We start from the raw sequence: 9961 nt of genomic DNA, 5'->3' as shown, positions 1-9961 counted from the left end.
CCCGCCGAGGGGACAGTGGTCCGTGCCTGGCCGGCATCTGAGAGCAGAGCTCGTGTCGGCTGTGCGTACCTGCGACCCAGCCTTCCAGTGTGCGCACCGGCGTCCGCCGCGGGCCAGCACCCTCCGTGCTCCCGGGCGGGGAACAGCGAGGGGCACCACCGAGCACGGGCCTGCTGCGTGCTCAGGTTGTTGCCAGCGGTCGGGCCCGTAACGCCAAAGAGGGCTTTGAGCTTTACGCGTTTGGGAACTGCTCAGGGCCGAACTGCGTTCTGAGTTCAACGGGAGCTTCGCTGTCCTGCTCGGCGCCTGTCAGCGCTGGTAATTTAAACTTAATGACAAAATTCCGTTCTTCAGCTGTCACTGAGCCGTTAAAAAAAAAATCATAGATACAGGGTGATGGATGTTGTAATAACTCCTTTTATTTTTTTTAAGCCCCAACCCCTGCCCTGTGGCCCGCTCTCCGCCCTCCTCTTTTTATTTCTAGGGAACGGACTGGAATTTAAATTCCTTGGAATTCCCAGAATAAAAGAAGCGTCACTAAGCTACCATGTACTTAGTTCCCTTTGAGAGCTCAGTCCTAGCTGTGATTAGAAGATACGCAACGAGGCCCCAGCGCGGTGAGCGGTATTTATCTTTGCCTGGGCAGGCTGTAAAGCATCAAGGTCTTAGCTGGAATCCTGGAGAGAGCTGCCTTGTCATCTCTGCTGACCCCCGTGCTGGGGAAGGCAGAGGTGGCCTGGGACGACACGTCCCTTCCTTCCCTGTGTGCTGCATTTGCCCTCTGCTGCTTGTAGCGACTAAGCCAGCTTGAGCTCTCAGAAGGTGGTCACAGGAGTGGGATAAAAGGGTGCGGGATCCCCAGGTGCCCCCACTCAGCGACTGAAATGGGTTGGGGTTGGAGGAATAGGAAACGTGCCAGTGTGGGACCGGGCGGCATTGCTCACTTTGGAAAGGAAGGCTGTCAGTATGGATGTTTCCGAGCACACTTAACTGATACCACAAGTAGAAAAATTATATTTTCATTCCGTTCATTACCATTGAATGTACTCAAGCCAGTGACAGGGACGTCTTACAAAACTAAACTAGCCTTTGACAGTGCTGCTGTTCTGACTATTAGCTGGTAAATATGCATGTGTTTGCAGTTGTGAAACAAATGCCTATAATAATGGCTAAGAGGACTGCTGGGAAGGACGCTGGGAATGGGGACAGCTGGTAACGTGGGCAGGTGGGGTGAGCTGGGTGCTTTCTGTCGTTCTCCCTCCTGACTAACCAAGCTTTTCCAGGCAGACCCAAGAGAAGTAGACTAGATCACCATGGTATGAAGGTGTATCTAAGCTCTTCCTGCAGAACCCAGTGCTTTCCTGTTGACTGCCTGAGCCCTGTCCACAGAGGGAATGAAAAGGCCCCTCAGGTAAATTCACTTTTTTTATCAGTTGGTGCTGCCACCTAAATGTGCCTGTATCCCCAGAATTTATATGTTGAATCCTAACCGTCAAAGTGATGGAGGTAGGAGTGGGGTTTTGGAAGGTGATTAGTGCCCTTATAAAAAGAACCCCGAAGAGACCCTTTGCTCTACCCACACAGTAATGCACCTTCTATGATCCAGGAAGCAGGCCTTTCCAAACACCGTATCGGCCAGCACTTTGGTTTTAGACTTCAACTTCCAGAGCCATGAGCAATATTTGTTGTTTATAAGTCATGCAGTTTAGGGCTGGTAATTTGGCTCTGTCGATCCACCACAAGTCATGCAGTTTATGGTTATTTTGGTTTTAGCTGCCTAAACAGGCAGCCTTTCCCTGCTTCCAGAGACACTGCATGCCTTGGCATATAATCTCTTCTCCATCCTCAAAGCCAGCCTTTTGTCTCCCTTTTCCATATGGAAAGACTTGTGATTATATCAGCCTCCTCTGAATAATAGAGGAAACCCCTTGTTTTAAAGTTGGTGTGCTGGGAATCCTCATTAGATCTGCTGCTTTAACTCCCTTTTGCCATTAACCAAATACATAGATTCCATGGATGAGGATGTGGATGTCTTGGATACAATTACTCTGCCTTCTCCAACATTTACTAACTACAAAGGGAAAGAGTAATTTCCAAGTGAAGAAATCAGGTCAGGTCACTGCCAGTGAGATGGGCTGACCCCAGGGACCTCTGAGGGCAATACTGAAGGACATGCTTCACTTCTCTGGCATGCTTGCCAGCAACACAGAACCCTAGTCCAGTACTGCAGAATATCAGACAAACCCCAACAGAGAATAGATGGCAAAGTAAGTAACTGATCAGTACTCTTCAGAAGTACAAAGCTGTAAGAGAACGAACGAGCAACGGTCACTGATCAGAGACTAAGGAAATGTGACAGCCAAATGCAGTGTGAGATCCTGATGACATTAGGAGAAAAACTTGAAGTTTCCCCAGGATTCATTTAATAGTGTACAATGGTGATTACCTGGTATCTGCAACTAGATTGTGGTTATTTAAGAAGTCAGCATTAGGGAAAGCCAGGTTAAGGATGCATGGAGACTCTGTTGTACTGTTTTGTAATTGTTCTTTAAGTTCACAATAAAAAGTTAAAATGCCAGGCATGGTGGCACATGCCTATAATCCCAGCACTTGAGAGGCTGAGGCAGGAGGCTTGTTGTGAGTTTGGAGCCAGCCTGGGCTACATAGTCAGTTCAAGGCCAGCCTAAACCACAGAGCGAGACCCTATCTCAGAAACAAAAGAAGCAGATGGGTTTTCTAGTGCCGACAATTGAAGCTTGAACCCAAGGTCTTGGTATACCCTCAGTGCTATAACTCCAGCCTCCAGAAAACGTACTCATGGGCACCTGAGTCAGGCATTGGGGTTTTAGGTAAACAGTGACAAAAATCCATGGGCCGTGCTAGCAAAGCCTGTCAGCTGCAGAGAAGGGCAGAGCTGGGAGGGTTATGAAGAGCGGAAGTGAGAGTGACTAGAGAGAGTGAAGAAAGGGAGATGGAGATCGAAAGTCCAGTTAGGTCAAGGATTTGGCTCAGTGGCACCAAGCCTGCCTTGAAAGCACAAGGTCCTGAGTTTGATCCCCAGTACCGAAAAAAAAAATCCAGCTAGAACCCAGGTTTTCCCATTGCTTCTGCAGCGCAGCAGGTGGCATGTAAGCTGGGCCACCTGGGAGAGGTGGTGGCTGCAGTTGTTGGACTCCGCAGGTGACCACAGCTTGGCCACCTCAGAGCTGGTGGCTGAAAGTGTTGCCCCGGACAGCTCTAAACACAACAGATGTCTGTTAGGTGAGGCCGTCCCTCCAGAGCCCTGCTGGCCGCTGAAGTATAGACAGGCTTACAGAACCGAGCCTTTTCACTCAAGAGGTCTGGCACCAGTTCCTGCTAGCTGGTCTCAGAATTCAGCGGAGCACCCACATGGTGTTCAGAGAATTGGTTGCTGGTGTGGAAAAATACTATGTACTTGATGTCAGGAGAGTAAAAAACAACCAACCAACCCACACACTTCAAGGAAAATAGTGACTATTTGTTGCTAAAATAGAATAGAAGAAATGAAGATGAGTATAAAGAAGACAAGGAAACTAAAAAAAAAAAAAAATTTTAAAGACAGGGTCTCACTATGTAGTTCAGGCTGGCCTTGAACTCACTATGTAGCCCACGCCGGCTTCAAACTCACCAATTCTCCTGCCTCTGCCTCCCGAGTGTTGGGATTACCGGCATGCGCCACTACGCCTCACTTTAATTATCCTTTACCTTTGAAACCGGTCAGATCCCTGCTCTGGACCCTGGCTTGATAATCACGGAGACTCTGCATTGCAGGGGTATTAGCCCTACATGTACCTAGTCCATTCTCACCCTCTTCAAGACTGAGAACAATGACTGATCCCCCCAGACCCCGCAGGGTGTGCAGGGACACCCAGTTGCCACCTTTCACATTGTTCAGTTCCAGACCTCCCTGAGCAGTACTTAGAAGTCTCCAATCCTGCAGTCACCTTAGGTTCCAGGAAAAGTAGAGCTTCCCGCTCCCCTCCAAGCAGAAGCAATTATTGTACTCGATGTTGGAACTGAGACAGCCCACCTCCTCCTCAAGACAAAATTGTCATCTCATGGGGAGCAGGGGAGCAGAGTATCTCTCAAGCCATAAGGATTCCTCTGGAACAACAAACCGGAACTGAGATGACCATCTTCATGACTCTGGCCCAGCTCAGCTAATCCATAAAGGCTGGCCTCTGCTTTTTTTTTTTTTTTTTTCCAGTTTTTTGAGACTAACCTGGAACTCACTGTGTAGCCCAGGCTGGTCTCAAACTCATGGTGCTCCTCCTGCCTCAGCCTCCCAAGTGTTGGGATTACAGGTGTGCGCCAGCACGCCTGGTATGGCTTCTGCTTTTGTGAGTGGGCCGGTTTAAGTCCCTGCATGGGGGCCCCTCTAATTACTCAGGTGGCAATCTCTCCTGTTCACTTTTACTACCTGCCTATGCCTGTCACTAACATCCTGAAATGCTTTCTGCATGATGAGTCAGGAACCTACTTGGCACTGGTGTACCCTGGAACCTCAGCACTTGGGAGGCTGACACAGGAATATTCCAAGGTTGTGTTCCATCTGAAAGGGCTGAGAATATAGCAGTGTAAAAGCTCTGGGTTCAGCCCTGGTACTGCAGAAACAAAAAACTTCAGTGGGCTTAGCTGAGTCCCTGTCTCTGGGAGGAGCCACCTCAGACCCCATCTAGTGACACCCTCAGCGATACAATTTGAGCTGTCAAGTAAAAATTACAGTTTGGGGGCCGGGAATTTAACCCAGTGGTTCCAGCGCCTGCCTTGCAAGCTTAAGGTCCTGAGTTCGATCCCCGGTACCAAAAAACATCAACAACAACAAAAATTACAGTTTTGTCACTGAGCTCTCAGACTTCCTAGCACTTTCCAATGAAGTTGGGATATTGGCCAAATGTGTGTGTGTGTATATATTTTAATAGAATGTGGGCTCTCTTGGAGGTTCCACGTAACTTAGGGAAGCATTTTCCAAATGACAACTTCTTACAAAACCATGAGTGAGTTAAAGATGCATTCAAAGAAGACAAAACAAATTTTAATTTTAACAAAATAAAAAGTTCATTGATAATAGCTTCTATGCATACCACACCAACTTTTAAGAAACTGTCCCAGGGCTAGTGGCTTAGTTTAAGTTGCCAGTACTGAGGGGGGAGGTCCGGGTGTTTTGTTTGTTTTCTAGGATCAGGGATTGAACCCAGAGCTTCCCATATTCTAAGTACACACTCTACCAGCTGTACTTCCAGCTGCCTTTCGCAAAATTTTAAGATTATAAGGGGCTGGGCACATACCTATAATCTCAGCACTAGGGAGACTGAGGCAGGATGATCATGGGTTCAGGGCCAGCCTGGGTACAAAGCAAGAACCTGTTTAAAAAACAGAACAACACAAAAGCCAGGTCTAGTGGCCCAGGCTTGTAACCCCAGCACTCTGAGAAACTGAGGCGGAATGATCCCATGATCAAGCCCAGCCTGGGCAATTTAGCAAGTCGCTGTCAAAAAAAGAAAGCTGGAGAAGTAGCTCAGCGCAAAGGACTTGGGTTCAGTGCCCAGTACTGTACTGAAAAATGAATTAAAGAAACAACTCGTTAGAGTGGGCTCCCAGCCTAGTCTTAGTGTCCCACAGAGACACCATGTGCAGGGCTGTAGGACTGTGGGACAGGCCAGGCTGCCATTCTTCGTGGGACCCTCCCTGCAGCTATGAAGCACATCAGCACTCAGCATAGCCCTGAGACTGGTCAGCTCCATTTTAAGCCACCCCATGTGTAGTGCTTGTCACAATGGCCACAGGATACTAGTGCAGTTGAGATTGTCTTCAGCAGGAAGAGAAACACTCGTGGTTCCACAACCTTTTCCCCACCTGCTGTCTGCATGGCAGTACCTCCACTGCCAGACCAGGTACTACACAGCAGGGCTGCAGGGTAAGACTGTGCAGCCTCCCTACCTGCTCTGCTAGACACCCCAGCTCCAGAGGACACCCACTGCAGCTCCACACCTAGAGCACACAAGGTCACCATCTCAGGTTCAGCTGCTAAATTTATGTAAAAGCAAATTGCTGGGCATGGTGTCATTTTTCTATAATCCCAGCACTTGGGAGGCTGACGCAGGAGGATCACCATTGAGTTGGATGCCAACCTAGGCTAATTATTGAGTTCATAGACCCTGTCTTAAAAGTTAAATATGTCCACAAACCCTTTGATGTCCCCCCTCCCTTAAGTGCAGGCTGCTGAGTGACTCCCAAAAACTGTGTGACTTCCAAGCAGTAGTTCACGTGTCTCTGTTCTCTCCCAATTGCTCACGCTGGAGGAACCAGCAGCAGGCCGTGAGCACACTCAGGCGGCTCCATGGACTGTCCACACCCTGCCAGTCGCCTCCTCACCCCAGCTAGCTTCAGACAACCAGAGCCTTGCTGACACCCTGGAGTCTCAGGAGAGACCCTGAGCCAGAGCCACCCCACTCTGGCGCTCCTGACTTAGAGCTGTGAGACGAGGCTTATGTTTTGAGACATTGTGTAGAGTGCTCTGTTACTAGCAGTACCAGTGTACTTCTCACCGGCTTGCACAAAGGAGCCCGACCCCTGCTCTTGCTTTTCCTTATTAAGAAAAAGTGTAGTCAGTCTGTGACGGATTCCCCACTGATGTCGGAGGCTCCACACAGTGCCTATCAAAAACACTACTTGCCCTTCACTGCTCACCAGGCTCCTTCCTGCAAGAATTAAACCGTAAGCCAGGCACCATAGTGTATGCTTGTAATATCACCTACTTGGGAGGCTGAGGCAGGAGGATCTCAAGTTCAAGGCTACCCTGGGCAATTTAATGGACCATGTCTCAAAATAAAATTTAACCCCCCAGGGGTGGGGAACATAGTTAAGTGGTAGAACACTTGCCTACCACAAAAGAAGCCCTGGCTTGAATCCCTGGTTCTGGGAAAAAGAGAAAAGCAGCAATTGCAGGTGCCAGGTCCTGATGTGCTTGTCCACAGCGTGCACATGAAATAAGGTAAGCAGAACTCCCACCTTGTAAAAATAGTTCCACGCACTTCCTTTCTTTCCCCTGCCATTCCTCTTGTGCAGTTCCTAGTGTCTTCATCTCTTCCTCACCAGGTGTTCTGGGTTCTGACTGATGATTCCCTCTCCCAGGACAGGAAGAATGGTGTCATGACTGGGTCATGGGACCTCTCCAGGGCATTGGACCAGAGTCTGTGTACGGGAATGAGCAGGACAGGGTAGACATCCACTACCTAATGTGCTTTCCCTAAGAAGGGGCCCTGCTGGGCACCCCCGCTGGCTGCTTGGGTCTTGGGGGACAGCACATCCCCAAGGTCAGCTGAGGTCTGCTTACTCTCTCTCTCTGGGGCCAGACCTGAGGCTCAGTAGCCAACCGCCCAGGGCCATGAAGCTGGAGACTTGCTCTGACTGACAGCACTGGTCTCTCCTTCACAACAGGTGCCTGCTGAAGACTCCTGGGCCCACAGGAAGCCTCTTGGTGATGTTCTCCTGGGAGATCAGGGGTGGTCATGGGCAGCAGCCAGGATGGAGACCTCCCTCATCCTGAGGCATCTCCTGGCAACCCCTCTGACCCTTTGGGCTCAGAAAAGGAAGCGGGTTCCTGAGCTGTTTACATGCTCATTTCTTAAAATCACTGTTGTCATCAAGTTATAAACAAGATTTATAACTAGTGTCAGTCTGGAGCTCAGACAGCTTGAGTGGTTCCCTGCCCTGACATGCAAGACACACACTGGCAGGTCAGCCATTTTGTTTCTTTGGGTTTTTGTTTTTGTTGTTTGAGTCAGGGTCTCCTGTGTAGTTCAGGCTGTCCTTAAACTCCCTAGATAGCCCAGGCTGGCCTCACTTGCTGCAATCCTCCTGCCTCAGCCTCCCTCCGCAGTGCTGGAATTACAGGTGTGTGCCACCACATCCATCACAGTTCAGCCATATCTAAGCATACAGGCGTTTCTCTCTGGTTCATTAGAGTTAATGTTTAGGTTCACTCAGAGATGACATGGGCACACTACAGTAGACTTTAGTGACAAGAAAGCAACCTGTGAAAAGAAATCTAACCAGCTCCTGATTCTACTCCTGTGAGTCCATCAAAAGCCACATGTGGGTTAGGGTACTTTTGGGTTCTAGCCCTGCCCTTGCTTCCTCTAGAGGCTGTCTTGGGCAGACAAAGACAGAGGTGGTGGGTGTGCTGCAGAGGTCATCACCTACCCTTGCTCTGGCTGTGGGATGGAGAAGAGTGCGGATGCTGCGGTGATGCAGAGGAGCTCCCCGTGATGACAAGTGGCCATCCTCACATATGAGCCCCAGGACATCTTAGGACTGCTGGGCCACCTAGACCCAGGCTTCCAGTGCTCTGGTGAGAAACTGCAAGGATGGGTGGCGTGTCAGGGCTGGCTTGGGAAACTTGACCTTGTCCTCACAGCGCGTGAATCTGTGGGTAGCCACTCCCGAGGAACCCCCTTAGTGGGCTCCCTGGGGACTTGTAGCTGCCATTCACTCAGAAGCCTGAAAGTCAGTGGTCAGGAGGAATCAGCAGAGGGCAGGGGAAGGTGCCAAGACTAGAGGCTCTCAGGATGAGGTTCGTCAAGGCAGCTGCAAAGCTGAGGGTTCAGGGGCAGTGGGGCTGTCACCACACAGTGCCAGGGATGGGGCTTTCTGGAGAACAGGCAGGTCCACAGCTACTCACAAAGCTGTAGATCACAGCCACCTGCTTATGGGTCCTTGGCAGAGAACGCCTACCTTCAGCCGACTTGCGCCTGGCCATAGGCCCCTGACCCTGCTCATCCCGTGTGTGATGACCACGGGTTCTAAGGCTGGCCCAGGGCACCTACTTCAGGCCAGGTGTTCTCAGAGGAATCCCGAGGCCATCACCCTGAGAGTACAGAAGCCCTGACTCACCACGCCAGACAGTTTCACTGCACACAGCACCCAGAGCTGGCTGCAGTGATGGCGTGAGTGGGCCCCACCTGCCCAACAGTCCTTAGTCCAAGTTCTCTCTCCTTTTTGCTAGAACTGAGGCTTGAACCCAGGGTCTTTGCATGGAGCTACAACCCCAGACAGGGTTGTTTTGAGACAGGGTCTCATTAAGTCACTAAATGCCCAGATGGGATTCAAACTTGGGATCATCCTGCTTCAGCCTCCCAGAGTGCTGGGGTCAGGACCTCCTTGCTGGTTCAACTCAATGTTACCATTCTCTGACCTCCACCCCTCACACCCACTCTATGAAGGCGCTCCTCACAGAAAGACAGGCAGATGCTTTGCTGTTGTTGCTTGTTGGCTGGGCTGGAGCTGGTGTAAACTGTGTGACCTCGTGTGACCATGTGCTGACCAAGCAACCCAGCACGAGGACCTGCACGTTGCGCCACTGCCACTAGGTTTATTAAGGTTGCCACCACATCCACTAGAGGGCCACCAAGAGCCTGGCCTGGTGTCACCTGGGCGGCCGTGTCTCCCATCCTGCGGACTCCAGGGAGAGTCCATGGTCTGACAAGGACCCGGATGCCCAGAGTGCGGACGAAGCATGAAGCTGGGGGTGCAGGGTAGGGGACAGAGCAGAAACAAAACTTGCATCTAGACAAAGTTGAACAAAAAAACAACGCCCGAACGTGTTCTTGTGGCCGCGGTGTCCGGTGCCCTTAGCCGGACATCTCCTCCCGCTGCTCCTTGTTCCTGCGCACCTCGGCCGCGTGCAGCTCCTGCGAGGACAGGGGCGGGGCTGAAGGGCGGCGGTTGCTGTCCGGTCTCGGCAGGACAGTGAGGCAAGGGGCGGAGGCTGGCAGGGGACTCGGAGGGGACAGGGACAGGGCTAAAGGGCCAGTCTCGGGGAGCTTCCCTGACCCCCAACTTAGAGCAGCTCCACCCCCTTCGAGGTGGTCTCTGGGAGGCGCTCTTTGCGAGCAGTCAGGACGTGGGGGCCCCGGGACCAGGTCCGGGCGTCTCCCGC

General features: G+C 51.1%; 1 protein-coding gene and 1 long non-coding RNA gene across 3 annotated transcripts in view; one reads left to right on the top strand and one right to left on the bottom strand.

Moving 5' to 3' along the window:
* The first annotated feature begins 6 nt into the window (after nucleotides 1-6).
* On the top strand, nucleotides 7-7765 carry LOC109118337. 2 transcript variants are annotated; one of them, XR_004518459.1, is made up of 4 exons: nucleotides 7-318; nucleotides 485-624; nucleotides 1284-1411; nucleotides 7462-7765. It is a non-coding gene; the product is annotated as an uncharacterized LOC109118337 (long non-coding RNA). The 2 variants fall into 2 exon arrangements; XR_002025665.2 differs by lacking the exon at nucleotides 485-624.
* A 106-nt stretch (nucleotides 7766-7871) lies between these two features.
* Nucleotides 7872-9961, bottom strand: part of Stmn3 (stathmin 3) — a 4176-nt gene continuing 2086 nt past the window's right edge. Inside the window, exon 4 of the mRNA XM_033766965.1 lies at nucleotides 7872-9954. Coding sequence (XP_033622856.1) covers nucleotides 9654-9954 — 301 coding nt within the window. The 3' untranslated portion in view covers nucleotides 7872-9653. The remainder of the gene's footprint in view (nucleotides 9955-9961) is intronic.

The sequence above is a fragment of the Fukomys damarensis genome, unplaced genomic scaffold, assembly GCF_012274545.1.
Source record: "Fukomys damarensis isolate Sample0158 unplaced genomic scaffold, DMR_v1.0_HiC HiC_scaffold_22, whole genome shotgun sequence".
Taxonomy (NCBI): Eukaryota; Metazoa; Chordata; class Mammalia; order Rodentia; family Bathyergidae; genus Fukomys; species Fukomys damarensis.
This window is presented reverse-complemented; position numbering and strand designations above follow the sequence as displayed.